We start from the raw sequence: 17,103 nt of genomic DNA, 5'->3' as shown, positions 1-17,103 counted from the left end.
TAATGGATTTTTTCATAATTTAATTATATTTTTAACATTTTAAACAAATGATTACCACAAAACATAAACAAAGCTGCAAAACATTGCAGGAACCCAATTTATTTATTTTTCAAGCAGCATTGCTAACTAAAAGTACTAAATAAATTATCCATATTGTTTTCGATCAATACGGAATTAGTGAACCTGGTTAATATAAAGGGTTTTCCAATAGGGGCGCTCGAAATTTGACAGTGTGTAGCGGGTATGTTGGTGAAGCTATAGCTGTCAAATTAAGGGGTTACAATAATTAATGTTGGGTAAATCATTGTGTTACAGTGCCGAGTGACTAGTGGAAATTGTTAAACTTTATTATCAAAACGAGTGCTCAGTTCGAGGTACTGTTCGGACAGAAAATCATTGTCAGCAACGAGGCCCATTATGTAAACAAGCAAAATTGTCACATTTAGAGAAATAACAATCCACATGAGGTCTATTAGTTACAAATGCATCCAGAAAAAGTCACTGTTTAGTGTAGATTTTGGTCGGGTCACTGGCCTGTACTTCTTCCAAAATCAAGCTGCCACCACCATAACCATCAACAGAGAGGTACAGGTCGATGATAACCAGTTTTTGGTGGCCTTAATTAGAAGATATGGATCTCGCTACGTGCCACACAGTGCATGCAACAGTGGATATTCTGCACTACAAATTTGACAGCACTGTTATCTCACCTTTCGGCGACGTCAACTGGCCACAGAGATCGTGTGATTTAATGGCATTAGACTTTTTTTGTGGGGCTACGGTAAATCACTGGTCTATGTGAATAACCCTCAAAAGTTTAATGATTTAAAGGTCAACATAAACAATGCCATCAACGATATCAAGCCAGGTGTATGTGGTAGTCATTTAAAATTGGACCACTAGAATCGTCATCCAGCAAAGTCTTGGCGGCCATTAGGCCAATATCAAATTCTATTCATAATATAATTAAATATTCTTTTAAATAAAATAATGAAATCTCTTCAACTTGTTTAAAGTTCGAGCGTCCCTAATAGAAAACTCTTTAGCATCATTTCACTTAATCAATTGTTTATTTATCTTATTCGAAGCATATCAACGAGGCAAGGTTATCATTTAGAATCTGTCATGCACATTTATAAGAATATAATATATTACTATGTACATGCTTGGTGATTGCATCATGGCATTTTACTGGTGAGAAAATAGTGTCATAGATCACAGAAAACTGTCAGAATGATATTCAAAAGCAACTAATAACTATAACAAAATAATGGATCAACATTATGTTATTATAATTTGTAGTGTATGACATTGGAACTGCATAAAGAAGTATAACCTTTATAGGCAGCAAATTACGGAAATCCCTTCAAGTATAAACTTACTACCAAAACATAACCTAATTGGAATTTTTCATATTCATACAATATTTGTTAGTGTATTTACATACAATTAAAAAAATACTATTTATAATCTGATTTTGCAAAAAAATATTATAGTATATATCTATATAACATCCTTATCAATTATCTTTCATCTCCCATATAAAATATTGTAATAAAATTAATAAATTGCTATGAATTATAAATTACATATTTACAAAAGGGATCACCAACCAGGTGATCCACTTACATCCGCAAAACTATAAGTGAATCATTTTCTTAAAATGCTACAGACAATTAGTTCGCGAGGACTACGAAGGGAATGGCTTATTTCACAAGACATAAACGTAAGTCAAATTCGGATTTGTCTATTTTTATTATCTAAATGGAACAAAATTAATTATATCAAGAAGATCACACAAATAGGTACACTGTAACACGCACATACCAGACTTGTGAGTTGCCAAAATTTTACAATATGTTATGCTGCGGTTTTCAATTTTAAATCCGAGTGCAAGTCAACATATTAATTTTCTTCTCATCTAATATAACTCCGAAACATCTTACAATAATGTGGATCTTAGTCGTGTGAACTGTGTTTAGAGAAACATGGATGTATATTGAAGTGTAGTTAAATATCAATAGCAAAGCTAGTGCAGAGAATATGGCACTGAAGCCAGCACATGCAGACTATAAGTGCGGGAAGAGAATAATTGTATTAAAGTTAGAACTTCTATCATATATTCGAAAATGGTCGGGAGTTTTAAATCTTTAATATAAGTAAAATCCCTTCAAAAGTTAGCAATAGTTTAATAAAGCTAGATTCCAATGGCAATCAATGATGCGGGATTAGCTTGTCCACCATCTACATTACTTTTTCTGGAAATACAATTACTTCAGCCAAACTAGTATTGTCATTCATCAGTATTTTTTTAAAGAAAAATATTTACAATATCAGTCGGATAAAGTACAAACAAGTATATTATTTGGTCTTTTCATTACTTAATACACTCGGGTTTGTTAAATATTTTTGTTTAAGCTAAAAATAGTACCAATATTTGCTGAAACAAAGTTCGACAAGTAAAATTTTATTGTAAAACAACAATTCGGAGAGCATTATTTTATGTAGTAACTATTTGTTTTATCCGACTGACACAGTAAGAATATTATATTTAGTAAAAACTATCTACAGATTTGTTAAGTATTTAAATTGTTACATACTTAGCTTTCCTAATTGAACCATAAGCTCAAAATGGACACTTTTTCAAGTTTCAAGTACTGTTTCCAGTAAAGATTTACTTTTGCGTTTAAAATAAAAACAACTCATTTTTAACATACAGAATTTCATCTACGATTAGATCTAGTTGAATCTAAACAAATAATTTCTGTATAAAGAAACGCCTTATTTCCATATTACATTGGTAACATGTTAATTACAATAATATTTTAAATAATTCAAAACAGGTATTGTACTGTAAAATGAAAAGGATTTTCTATAATATTTTACAAATCAATTACGTAAACTAAATTTATAAATTTAAATAGAAAATACACTAAATTTCATGTCAAATGCAATTATGCATTGTCACCATTACATACAAAAATATCTAGAGTGATAGGCACAAAGTTCCCAATTTGTATTTTATTTTGTATTATCGATAAACAAAAATGTGAAGATCTTGTATGTAAAAACACAAACCTTTGAAAAAGTCTGCATTTTATGCAAAAAGAAAATACGGCTTTTGAGATATTTGTAAAATAATTACTCATACGTTTATTATTATCACAGCATATTTGATGATTCGACACTAATGGGACAATGCATAGCAGCTATAACTGAAAGAACACTAAATTCATTAAATTAAATAACAATCATTAAATGAATACATAATAATTTTTCTTTAGTTAAAAAAATTACATATGCAACTCAATGAAATAAAACACTAATATTATAGGTGTTAATGCGTGGCCATGAGAGTATATTAATTATGACGGTATACTCTCAAAGAAACACAAACATTTAGCAATAGACAGAATGTCTTTCGCTTAAGTCTAGGAAAAGTCCCTGAAAGAAGAAAATTCACCAAATTAACAACACAATTGTTTTCCTACAAAAAAAAAACACTAAATGCAATCAAACTTCATTAAAAATATAATCAACTTTGATTTTTCAATGTACTCATGGCGAACTATCACCATACCTATCTTCATAAGCTCGATACATCTCATTCATAAATCTTAACTCAAAGTAAATGTGTGAACAAATTATGTATTCTGTATTCATTTGTTAGCGTAAGACTGATCATCTTACCTTCATGTAACAAAAATGATCAAGATACGCTACGATTGGTGTACCAATGCAGTGCCCTATGCACCATTAGGTACGGAAAGGGAATGATGATGATTCATATTTTATATTTAATACAATAACGTGTTAATCACAAAGTGAACTTTAATTACTATATATTTTTTCTTACACAGTTGTTTTGAAATTGGAAAGTTTTATTATGTTTTTAAACATAAAATTACACAGCAGTAAAACATTCATAATTTAATCAAATAAACATTATAGTTGGTTTTAAATTTTAATAAAAAGTTTGTTGGTCTACTTTAATTAGGAAAAAATATGTTATATTTTAAACCAAAAAGCAAAACAAACAATATTATATTGTCACTTACATCATAAACACCGCATATCTCAATTCAGACAGATTTTCAAAAACACTTCACAGTATAGTTTAATTACACAAAATTGCACAGTTTCGAAAAACAAGGTCAAGTTCTATTTTTGGATCAGAAATTTTGAGAAGTACCTAAATTACACAATTAGTTTTGACAGAAATGAAAAAGAAAAATATTTTTTGATATAAGCATTTTGTAATGTAAGCGATAACATACAATATCATGAAACAAACTGCAAAAATAGTATAGTAATAGTAATATTAATAAAATCACACACATTGAATGAACAGATTAAATATGAAATGTTTAGAATTTGGCTTTGAGTGTTTTTTAATTAAAATAAATATAAATATGGAGCTACGTGCTGTTCATACATATATTTATTGTTATTAGTTATCTATGTTGATATTATTGGTTAGTTCATAATCAAATCCAGTTAATGTGGAGATAGCTTCAGTATAGATGGTAAACAGAACATAAACAAAATCATACGCATATTTCAAAATAATTCCACTGTTAATGTAATTCGTGATCACAGTTTTATATTAATCACACAGAATCGTGTCGCATTACATATACAATATATTAATTTGTTCTAAAATAATATATAACAATAAAGGCACAATTTTGAAAAACAATAAATGACAAACATTATCAAAACTTTCTTTTAAACCACTCCTATATTTAAGGTCTTTTCACAAGGCGCTTAAAAACATGTGACTAATTGAATATGCAATTTAAAAATAAGTTTTAATAACATGTGAAATCAACGATGGTTGAAATTATCAAGGTATACCATACTCCTTGTCGAAATAATTATTTTTTGAGTAACAAAAATTGCTCTCTTTTATGTCAAATATAATGTATTTTGCTTAAATAATTCATATAGACCATAAACATTAGTAATAGTGACCATTAAGAAATCAAAATATTTTGACACCCTACTTTTAAAGTCTGATTATGTTGAGACACAGTGAAAAGAACAAATATTTTTTGTTGCGCGTGAATTAATTCACGTTTAAAATTTATTGTTTTTATGTCAGTTTTTCACCATACATATAACAATATTGAGACCAGCTTTAAAACAATGTCGAGAGCAGAGGGCAACATTAAGAAATTTTCCTTCATTGTATACTATTTTTATTTGATCAAAAAATGGTGGCCATTTAGAGACCTTTTTCATGAAAAATCTATAGAATTCTACAAATCAGGTATTGAAAAATTACCCGAAAAGTGAAGAAAGCTTATAGAATACAATGAACATTGAATTCGTAAATTATTTTGAAGTATTTTTATACTTTAATTATTTTTGCGGTCCCCGGTAATATTTTGTTTTTCGTACAAATTCCAACCACCATTGATCACAAACTTAATGCTTGGAACACAAAAATAATAAAACAAACAATAAGCATAGATATGATGTTCACAATTTTATTTCGGTTAGGCTGGTCCGTATTGAGTGATGCGACCGGCTAGTACCTGAGCCAATGGTGGGGGGCGGAGTGTGGTGTGGACAGGCGCTGGAGGAGATGATGTACAAAGGCCTGAGTGATTTGTGGTGCACCTCGCTCTGCCGCTTCGAATGCCCGCCGAAGTTCACTAATCGCATTCTCCCCTGCACCTCCACTACCTGATGAACTCCTGTGCTTTCTTTGGAGCTGAAAAAATTACAAAAATATTTTAAAGCGCCATGAGGTAAATAATATTTTGCAACGATTCTTATGGATTTCTCTTTATGGGTTCTCTGGAACGGGCATTCATAATGGATATATTGTGAAAACATGTTACATCACTATATGTACCTGTGTAGAATTTTAAGAAAACTGTATAAAGTTATAAAAAAAATAAAGACAAAATACGAAATATTTATGAACCATTTTTAAAATATGTGGTTGTAGATACATAATATAACATAAATATGTCGACGGTCCCTAGGTATACTATCGAAACTGCATTTTGCAAGGTTTACAAGAGAGCAAAAACAAAGCTCGATAATTTTTTTAAGAAGCTATCAGATACTGTAGAATTGCAAAACATGCATCTATTGAAATACAACAAAGTTTACAGGAGAGCAAAACCAAAGCTCGATATTTTTTTTTTTAAGAAGCTATCAGATACTGTAGAATTGCAAAACATGCATCTATTGAAATACAACAAGGTTTACAGGAGAGCAAAAACAAAGCTCGTAAGAAGCTATCACATACTGTAGAATTGCCAAACTTGTATCTATTGAAATACAATAGAAATATCGGGCATGGTTTTTGCTCTCCTGTAAACCTCACAAAATGCAGTTTCGATAGTATACCTATGGACCTTCGATGTTATTTTTTTATTGCTTATTTATTTTATCGGCTAAACATTCCACCTTTCTGGGCATTTTACATACACCAAAAAAAGGTTCACACTTAAGACTAAAATGAACATAAATCAAAATAAAATAAACAACAATATTATGATGATACTCAATCAAAAAATATATTTTAGTGATTTGAAACATACAATTTTATTAACTAAAATTTTTTTTTAATGGACTTTTTTAACATAAATGAAGATTTTGCCTACAGCCTTTTCACATAAAGTCAACTGCACCATCAAAAAGTAGCAGTAAACTGATTTTGAAAGCGAATGAAGATGTTTGTTGGTGTTCAAAACTTCAACCCCAGATATCTCTGCTTTTTGTTTTTGCCACATAACACCTTCATCCACTCATGTCTTCGATTGTCACAACACAGTTATAATACAATAGTAAAATGCTTCTACGTCTCTAATAGAATAAAATGTTCATGTTTAAGCTAGGTTCACACGATAAAAAAAAAATTGCACAGGACAATATTGTCTTGTCCAAGCTCCGTGAACAGCCTCGACCAAGCAGGACACGGCACTGGGGCAATATGAAAATTTGGGCGTAGTTCACATGTGAAAGCTGCGAAAATAAATATGCAACGACGTTCATTACAAGCGAATTTGCAAAAAATATCAATTCTTTTATACGAAGACATGTTGGAATTGTTAGAGGACAAACTAAATAATAAAAATTGGCGGGAGATAAACGCATGTGCCGAGCAAGTTGCTATTGTCTTACGGTCTTGTCCTTGAGTATTCACAGAAGGACAATGCGGTGGTAGGGGTAATCCATTGTCCTGCGTAGATAGCCTACCGGTCTGTCTCTGGGATAATGTCTCAATCCATTGTCCTGGCCTTCAAATTACTTTTCACACGTAAACAATAGGTCGGATACTGGGACAGGAGAATATTGTATTGTCCTTGTGTGTACTTTAAAGAGAGAATTGTATTACCTAAGTATGAATGTAGTAGAAAAAGAAGTTAATAAACCATGATTTAATTATTATTATTATTTTAATAATTAAATGATATTGAAATTATTTTTTGTTTATTTTTAATTTTCAGTATGCTAGGGTTTTCCAGTTATGTTGTTGATCAAATAATATTTTAAATGAAATTTATTACCTCTTGTAAAAGTGGAGTAATTAATTGTGTGAGGTAGGGGCTAGTTTGTCGCTCCATTCCAGTACCCCCGTTGCCTGCTATCCCCCGATGGTCCAAAGGAGACATCTAAAAAATAATGACCATTTAAAATTGTGAAAATAATACATTTTTATAATAATAATAATATGATTGAATTATTCTAGGACTATTTAAGGGGTGCTATGGTCTGCCAGCCATATTATTTTTAAATACATTACATACTTTTATAATATTTTAAAAACCTAAATATGGTTCGGAGAAAATAAAATGCAAAAATAATATAAATATATAAAACAAAAATGTGTAAAAACAAAAAGGCAGATAAAAACACTACAACAGTTTTATTAAAAAAATAAAAAGAAATCAATATATTCATCACTACATTCATTCATCAATTCATTCTTTCATTTATGTATGTATATTTTAATATGTTTTTAATATAATTCACTTTAAAATATTTTAAAAACATTTGATATTGATTTGAGTAATTGCTGAAATATAATCGGGTTATAAGGTTATGGTCTCGCAGTTAGTGTTGCTTACTCATGGATCAAAGGATCGAGATTCAAACCCCTCTCTAGCATAACTTGATTCCAGTTTTCTAATAGTGAGTTATTTATAACTTGTTGAAAATAGTCACCAAAATTTTTTCAATTGTTTACCGTTTATTGACTTATATCTGTATTCTAAATTAGTATTTTTCTAACTTCTTCTAATTTTAAGATTATTTTAATATAACCTATCCGAAAAAAATTACTCCTGTTCTCCACTGCAATATATGTATGTATTATTATGTATCCCCATATTTTTTCTAAAAATATGTAATGATTTTTATTTTTTAAATTATTATTTTACTTTTCTTTCTCTTCTTAATTCATTTTTTGCTCCTTTTTTGTGTAAAATGCATTTCTCTCTTCATATTTAAAAATGCACTTCTGTTCTTTTCACTTTTATAATAATATGTAAAGATGATATTTTTGATATTTTTCTTTTTCTTCTAAAATCACATATATTTTTTGCTACTTTTGTGTACAATAAATGTCTGTCTTTATTTGTATTTACATATGTAAAACATATAAAAGCCTAAAAGACGTTAAAATAAAAAAATATATAAAAAATTTAAATATTTGAGTGAAGCTTATGTTCAGTGAATGAAATTGTCATTTAAAAACATTCCATTGGTTTGATAAACTTAAAAAAAATATATACCTCTTTGCTAATTCTTTTATCTCGATGTTGCTGTTGGTCACTCTTTCTATCTTCTCTGTCCCTTTCCCTCTCCCTGTCTCGGTCCCTATCCCTGTCTCGCTCTCTATCTCGTTCTCGCTCCCCATCTCTCTCTCGGTGTTCCTTGTTTCTATCGTTGGTTGATATTGCTGAAGGGGGTGAGGACTGTAAAAAAAATGTGTAAAAGAAAATAAATAAATTGATAAATAACATTGACTCCATATTTATGTTTAATTTACTAAATGGCTTAATTGATGTACCACGTTACTGGAACAAGTGGCATTCAATGTTCCGATTGGCCGTTTGTGAAATAATAATGTGCGGTTCTTTGATCAGCACAGCACAAACTATGGCCTGCATGCACCAATGGCCTGCATGCACCAATGTCCCGATTGTGTTGCATTGTAAACTCGAGACAAGATCTGGACTTTCTTTTGTAAGTTTTTCTAGATTTGAACAATCACTAAGACAGACCAGATCTTCTCTTGAGGTAGTAATTATTATTTATTTTTTTGTTCTAGCATTAATTTTTTCTAATTGTATTTTGTTTCAATTAAACCTGTATATATTATAAAGAAATGTATTTTGTTCAATGAGCTAAATAAGTCCATAAATAAATAAATAAAATATATATATTTCAATTTCTACTTATAAAACCATGAAAGTAGTGTGTGTTGAAATTCTGAATAGTTAAATTTAAATGATTAGAAAAAAGTTAAAACTATTTAGTGCATGGTTGATTTTGTTTCATAATAAAATTCATACAAACTAAATTAGTGTACACGGCATGCGCGGTCCGTCCATAGAACGCATGGAAGCCTTGCTTCCCCTAAATTTAGCCAAATAATGTTTTTAATATATTATGTTTGATAATTTAATTATCAGTCATATTACCTTACTATAAACAAATAATATAATAATAATTTTGTTAATGATCTCGATAAATTGTGGAGGAGTTTTACTATCACCTTACAAAAAATTAAAATAAGGCAACACACTCCCCACGCACATCCATACGCCAGCACAGTCAGGCGCATACAAGCTACTGGCTGATTTCGTGCATCGAACCCAAGCAAAGAACGAAGGAACCAAATATAAATTTCGCTTCCGGCACAGTACTAAACTCGCAATTCGCGCGCACACGCAAACTAAGATTCTAAGTTTTGGAAGTAATCTGCTTTGCCCCGATATATTATTTTTCGTACAGTTTTCATCTAGTTTTGACGCAATGCGGCCACGCCGCGCCGATGCGTTGGTGGTATTATTATTTTGTGATGGAGTAAGAATACAAAATGAAATGTAGAATTTAACTCAAGCATTACATTAAAAATAATGTTTATTTGCTATAAAAAAAATTTATGAGAGACTATATTAATTTTTCTAATTGTTTTTCGCGTTTAAATAATTATAGCTTTGTTTTGTTGTTGCGGCAATCATTAACAGATATACAGTTTCCGGGGTTGACATTTATAGGGTACAAATAATTTGTACGGGGTTCAACTTTTAAATGTCAGAAACACTCACCGACTTGCACTCGTGACGTTTCGATCGGTGTAATTTCGAAGTTACAACGAGGATTTTCAAAATCATAAAACTTTAAAAAATCATTGCGATGATAATACAATACGTAATTTTTTTGCCTTAGTTTGTGATACAAGTAGTTTTATATATTTTTTAAACCACAGAACTTCCTTTTAAATAGACATGTTACAAGCATGAAGGAAATGGCATTTCGTGTCTTAATTCTCAGATGGGCTACTCTAATGAAAAACACAGATTTCTAGTCCTAATCCACAATCTATTGACATGTATATTGTTGAACTAACTGAATTCAAGAAGTATTGATTCTAAAGACATTTATCGCATAAACAAATCAGAATAAAAAAATTACCAGGATCTTTTCGTGAACATTATTGGAAGGCACATGTTGTTGGTATTTGTGATTATGCTGCGGTGGTTCCTCTGGTCGTTGGTGCCACGGCCTGCCGAGTGATCCATTCTGCTTCTTCTGGGCTGGTGGGGCTGCTGTGGGTGGTGCGGGGGGCTGGGGGGGAGGAGGCATGTTGGCTATAGCCCTTTCTTTCTCCTTTTCCCTCTCCCGTTCCCGCTCTCTCTCCCTCTCGCGTTCTCTCTCCCGCTCGCGCTCCTTCTCTCTCTCCCTCTCCCGCTCCTCCTCTGCCCCAGACATGAGGAGAGAGGTCTTGACTCCGTGTAAACCCTTAACAGTCATTATCCACGGTTCTTCCAAGTCACTGTCTTGCCGGTTGGATTCCTCCCTGCAAACAAACAAGTAAAACACATTTCAACCCAAAATGATATAGATAAACAGATAGAGAATTGGGTTGCGGTCCCTTGGTAGTGTCGCAGACTCGCAAATCAACGAGGTCCGAGAAACGAACCTTGTTATATCACAACTTGATTCCGATTCACTACCACGATTATTTACGAGTACTTGAAAATTGTCTCAAAATTAAAATATTTGGGTTAATCATAAGAATGCAGATATTTTTTATATTTTTTCAAATCTTAGAAGAAAAGAAAAAAATATTAGGGATGCAGATGTGAAAGTCTAACCCTTTATTTATGACTTGTTGGTGTAAAATATTTATATTGATTATTTCAAGATATTTCAAGTCTTACTGCACAAAATCCCATATTTGGCAATGATATGTGTGCCGATTGGTGACATATTATGACAAAAAACTCAACTAACCAATCAGTAAGAGGGCTTGCAACGGTGACAGTCGCATCATGCAAATGTTTTCATATTCAAATGTGTGTAATTAAATAAAACTTAATAGTTTAACTACAATCTTTGGGATATGAAACACTAGCAAAGAAAATAAAGAAAAATCCATTTAAAAAAACTAAAATTGTGCATCCTTTTAAAAGAAGTTCCTCGGGAGAGTGTCAACCATCTTCCCGAATGGACCGGCCTTAGATTAAAATGCGTATAAGTAAATTGTAAAGAACACTCCCATTATAAATATATAAAATGTGAAGATGGAAACCTTTTTTTTTTAGATTTTCATAAATTATGATTAGATATGTTTTTTATTGAGGAGTAATTTTTAAATATTTTGTCTTTTGCTGCGGGTTTTTTAATGTTAAAAAGAGCCCTCAATCCTTTTTTGTTTTCGTTTAAAAAAATATGTTTTTATTCTCTATTGAAAGCTATCGCGTAAAAATGTTACAAGCGCAAGAAGTGCCAAATATGGCCAACTTTGGGTTTTTTATTCATGTAAGATCACATATGGCCCAATTTATTTTAACAATGTTTGAGTATGTCCAAATGCTTGCAGACTGGCTGGATTTCTCCCTAGGGAGTTATTCATATTAACTACCTGGTAAAATAAGAAGTATAAAAATTGTAAAATTCTTTTCAAGCTTTGCCTAGTAGGTGATTCGGTTCAGCCGGATGAATCTTACCCACGTGATAAAAGTTTCAGCTCTTTTACTTCACAAAAGTCAACAGATGGAAGAGTTGATATTCAAACATGAGCAGAATGGTGAATGTACACAGTGTGTAATGTGGCCACTCAAACCAGCCAATAACAGGTCATAAGCCCTGTAAATGCCTAGACTTCCATATTCCCTTCACAAAAATGTTTTCCCTCTCTGTTGAAATAAATTTAAACAATTTATTTTACTTCATCATTTCATTCCATCATCATCATCCCAAGTCTCCTCCATAACATATGTTTTTTTCAAACTGAAAAAAATCTATGCAGTAAGGGGTTATGTTGTTACTCTGTTAAAGTGAACATTCGCCATTCTACTTAATTATCGATGTACGCTATAATTGAGTACACATCTAATATTAAAATAAATAAAAAATGATACTGTTAATGGGGAACAAGAATTGCAACCATCCATCCACTTTGTATCCCCAAGACATGATAAGATGGCAAATGCATAGCGCCCTCGCAGTGATAATCACAAAGGCACATATATGATTAGTGGAAAATAATAATGATTAAGATCCCTACGCACCATTAGGTGCAGATAAAGTAACGATGATGAAAGAAATGCAAGATAAACGCTTACGAGTCTGAGTTTTCTGATTCAGTTTCACTTTCTTCACTTCTCTGTGATTTCCATTTCTTGTATCTGTCTATTAAGTCCATTAGATATGAGTTCTTCTTTGCTTTCCGTATAAAGGGAAATTTCAGTAATTCTTTAGCTGTTGGTCTCTGAAATGAAATAAACAAAATGTAAGTATGTTAAATTAAGTAATAGGCAGTGGGTTTTAAACAGAAAAAATAATTAATGGCATTAAAAAATATTTAGAATAATAATTATCATGTTTTGTTTGTTGATATGATAGGATTTCTTTGAAAAAATGGGCAAAATGTCGAAAATATGAATGTATTCAAACGTTACTAATGCCTAGGTGGTACCTAACATTCATTTAAACAAAATTTCAAATAATAAAATAAATAAAACAACTTTGTTTTTAACCACTAATTTTAATTAGTGGTTAAAAACAAAGTTGTTTTATTTATTTTATTATAATGAATAACCACAAAGTTAGTGCTTCAAATATAAAATTTCAAGTATTTTGTTCATTTACTGAATTTAAAACATATATATATATATAAAATTGTACAAAAGTTTCTATTATTGAAAATGGTAATAATCTTAGAGCAATAACCGAATAGAGTCGCCTATATGGAGAAAAACCATTCTATGATTCAGCTACAGAGTACAGTAATAAAATGGGCCGTGAGTACTTGGGTTGAGAGTTGCAACCGAGAAACCGAAACCGTCCGTTACACGTTTGTTGTTAAACTAAAAACCAAACTAAAAGCAAACCAAAAATTTGGAACTTTTTTTTCTATGCAATAGAGCTTAACCCTTATACTGCTAAACAACGATATATCGTTGTTGTTAATCCCTATCATAAAGTTCCAACTAGACTGATGCTGACGTCATAATCCCCAAAAGGGTAAATGAATTCGGGAACTGCTTGTTGCACTTAACCGTCAGTGGTATAAAACATTTTCAAAACATACAAATTACTTATTCGACGGGTTATCATTTAGTTTCGTACCTATTTCAGCCCCACGGAAAATTTAACACAAAAAATGTTTTCTTACGCGCGGTTAAAATTTGAGCATTAAATTGTACAGCAAAGTTTCTTGAAATGAATAAAAAATATTTAAATAAAAACGAACTATATTGAATGACGTCACTTGTTCATATGAATCAACCAATGATAAGAGGATTGTGGAAGATTTCCGGTTTGCTAATCGTCAATGGACCAATTAACAGAACTAACCGAGAAGAAGCGGAAGAGAACTTGCGACGTCACACGCGGGTTAATGTCAGAAATACAAAAATTTATAAGATCGTAGCGCTGATAATACGATACATAAAAATTAAAAAAGCTTTGTCTAATAACATTTTTTTTTTAAACCACTAAACATCCTCATTATAAATTTACTTATGATGTTTGAATTCGCAGTGCTTTTAAGAAAAGAGAAACGACTAAACACAGGAAACTTCTAGCTAGTCGGGACCTGAAACAGTGAACTTTTTTACATTGCAAAAACAGTCAAATGAAAAATAAATAAATGTTAATAGTTAGTTTTTTAATCACTTATATGATATTTGAAGAAAATAATTGCATTCGGTGTTTTTCCCGCGATTAAACCCGATCCAATAATTAAGAAAATATTGATGTACTTCCGTAATGAATAACTAAACTTTTAATATAATCACTCTTATCTAGTGAGGTCCCTATATCACCGGAAAACCCCATAATTAAGAATATAAACAAATAATTAAAGAGCCATAAAACATAAAAATAATTTACCATGGAACCTAATGATTGTCAATTAGGACGTTCGAATATTAAAAAAAACATTTGTTCATTTATTATAATGGGTGCCCACAGCAATGGGAAATTCAAATGTTTTAGCTGTTCATTAGGTAGTATTTATTACTCTACTAACAAAACGTAATTATTACTATACAAACTCTATTCTACAAACAAAACGTAAATGAGGTATATCAGCTCGATATTGATCCAAAAATACTTTAGAAAAAGCTTCTTCGATTTCGTGCTCTTTGTAAGAGTCATATTATAAATTATTATCACTATCACTTAAAAAATGATCGTAATTTACTAATTTACTTTCGGAATAGGTTTAGCTGCTAAGCCTCCGAGTTTCTCGGTGAGGTACTATTATTTCTTTATCACTTTCACTATCCGTTATCATTTTGAATGATATATTTTGTAAATTTATTCACAATAAAAAGGACGCTTTGCAGAGTAAAATTATTAGTAAGAGTAACAAAGTAAGATTCAAAATATATTTAAATGTAAAAAATATGTAATTTACCTAAGCTGTTTGTAATTTCGGCAACTGTTGTCTATCTCGCTCAATCCATTATGCGTGAACTAGCTATTAGTGAAACGGAATATTTTTCTTAGAAGAGATATCAATTTGTGAGACAGTTGTACAAAAACATTATTTTTTAAAATTAAAATTATATTATAACATCTACCAAGAAATAATATCACTTCTTAGTATATTTACCGGTTACTTTTAAGTTTCAATCTAAATAGCTCCCTACAAACATTTGGACATACTCGAAATATTGTTGATTAAAATAACTTGCATGAAAAATTTAAAGTATTTTTAGGCATTACCTAGGTGAAATAATTTATCCAGGTGAAACTCACCGACATCAATAAAGGTTTCAGCTCTTTTAGTTTGCAAAAGTCAACAGATGGAAGAGTTGAGGTAATGTAAAAATAGTCATGAATGTGGATGTATAAACATACCCCTAAAATAGTGAATATTTTGTAGTGTGTAAAGTGGTCATTTAAACCAGCCAATGACAGATCATATGTCCTGTAAATGCCTAGACTTCCATATTCCCTTGGCAAAAATGTTTTCCCTCTCTGTTGCAACTAATTTCAAGATATATTTTACACAATTTTCGTTTAGCATGCATTGATGGAAGTGATAGGTTTGATAATATATAACAGAGCACTTTGCCCCGCAATCAGCAAAAAACTATCATTATTATTTCGTTTCAATAATAACTATTCAAACAATGCAACTTGAGATTGCTGTACGAGATCAGTTTTGTTTGTTTTTATTTTCAATTAAGAAAGGGTTTACAACCGCTGTACGAAAATTGTCTATTTGCGGCACGAATCGTCTATCTTGCTCACTCCACTGGGCTTGAATTAGATATTTATGAAATGGAAGATTTTTCTTGGAATTGCTATTAATTTTTAAAGCAGTAGTGTGTTTGGAAAACAACGTATTCGATAAAATATTTTTAAAATGTATGAATAATAAGATTTCTGATTAGATTCTTGAAAAACTGCGTAGCAGCGTAAGGGTTAAGGGCTTCTCTAGAGAATTATTACTCTGAGGTAATAATGGTATTAGAATACGAGGGTTGTCTTTTTAGTTTTGCATACAGGGACATAAAGGGCGACGCAAATCAAATACCACTATTAACCCTTACGCTGCTACGCAGTTTTTCAAGAATCTAATCAGAAATCTTATTATTAATACATTTTAAAAATATTTTATCGAATACGTTGTTTTCCAAACACACTACAGTTTTAAAAATTAATAGCAATTCCAAGAAAAATCTACCATTTCATACATATCTAATTCAAGCCCAGTGGAGTGAGCAAGATAGACAATTCGTGTCGCAAATAGACAATTTTCGTACAGCGGTTGTAAACCCTTTCTTAATTGAAAATAAAAATAAACAAAACTGATCTCGTACAGCAATCTCAAGGCGCATTGTTTGAATAGTTATTATTGAAACGAAATAATAATGATAGTTTTTTGCCGATTGCGGGGCAAAGTGCTCTGTTATATATTATCAAACCTACCACTTCCATCAATGCATCCTAAACAAAAATTATGTAAAATATATCTTGAAATTAGTTGCAACAGAGAGGGAAAACATTTTTGCCAAGGGAATATGGAAGTCTAGGCATTTACAGGACTTATGATCTGTCATTGGCTGGTTTAAATGACCACTTTACACACTACAAAATATTCACTATTTTAGGGGTACTTATGTTTACACATCCACATTCATGACTATTTTTACATTACCTCAACTCTTCCATCTGTTGACTTTTGCAAACTAAAAGAGCTGAAACCTTTATTGATGTCGGTGAGTTTCACCTGGATAAATTATTTCACCTAGGTAATGCCTAAAAATACTTTAAATTTTTTATGCAAGTTATTTTAATCAACAATATTTTGAGTATGTCCAAATGTTTGTAGGAAGTTATTTAGATTGAAACTTAAAAGTAACCGGTAAATTTACTAAGAAGTGATAT

General features: G+C 31.0%; 1 protein-coding gene across 3 annotated transcripts in view; it reads right to left on the bottom strand.

Moving 5' to 3' along the window:
• Positions 1 to 3,273: 3,273 nt before the first annotated feature.
• GckIII (Germinal centre kinase III) overlaps positions 3,274 to 17,103 on the bottom strand; it is a 205,204-nt gene continuing 191,374 nt past the window's right edge. For all 3 annotated transcript variants that reach the window (XM_088242444.1, XM_088242443.1, XM_088242442.1), the window contains exons 5-10: positions 12,822 to 12,967; positions 10,666 to 11,050; positions 8,757 to 8,939; positions 7,530 to 7,634; positions 5,541 to 5,719; positions 3,274 to 3,444 (exon numbers count right to left, since the gene is read on the bottom strand). In XM_088242444.1, the coding sequence (XP_088098570.1) occupies positions 3,432 to 3,444; positions 5,541 to 5,719; positions 7,530 to 7,634; positions 8,757 to 8,939; positions 10,666 to 11,050; positions 12,822 to 12,967 (1,011 nt within the window). In that variant the 3' untranslated portion in view covers positions 3,274 to 3,431. The remainder of the gene's footprint in view (positions 3,445 to 5,540; positions 5,720 to 7,529; positions 7,635 to 8,756; positions 8,940 to 10,665; positions 11,051 to 12,821; positions 12,968 to 17,103) is intronic.

This window comes from Micrasema longulum, unplaced genomic scaffold (assembly GCF_059751315.1).
Source record: "Micrasema longulum isolate JH-2025_06_02 unplaced genomic scaffold, ASM5975131v1 h1tg000138l, whole genome shotgun sequence".
Lineage (NCBI taxonomy): Eukaryota > Metazoa > Arthropoda > Insecta > Trichoptera > Brachycentridae > Micrasema > Micrasema longulum.
This window is presented reverse-complemented; position numbering and strand designations above follow the sequence as displayed.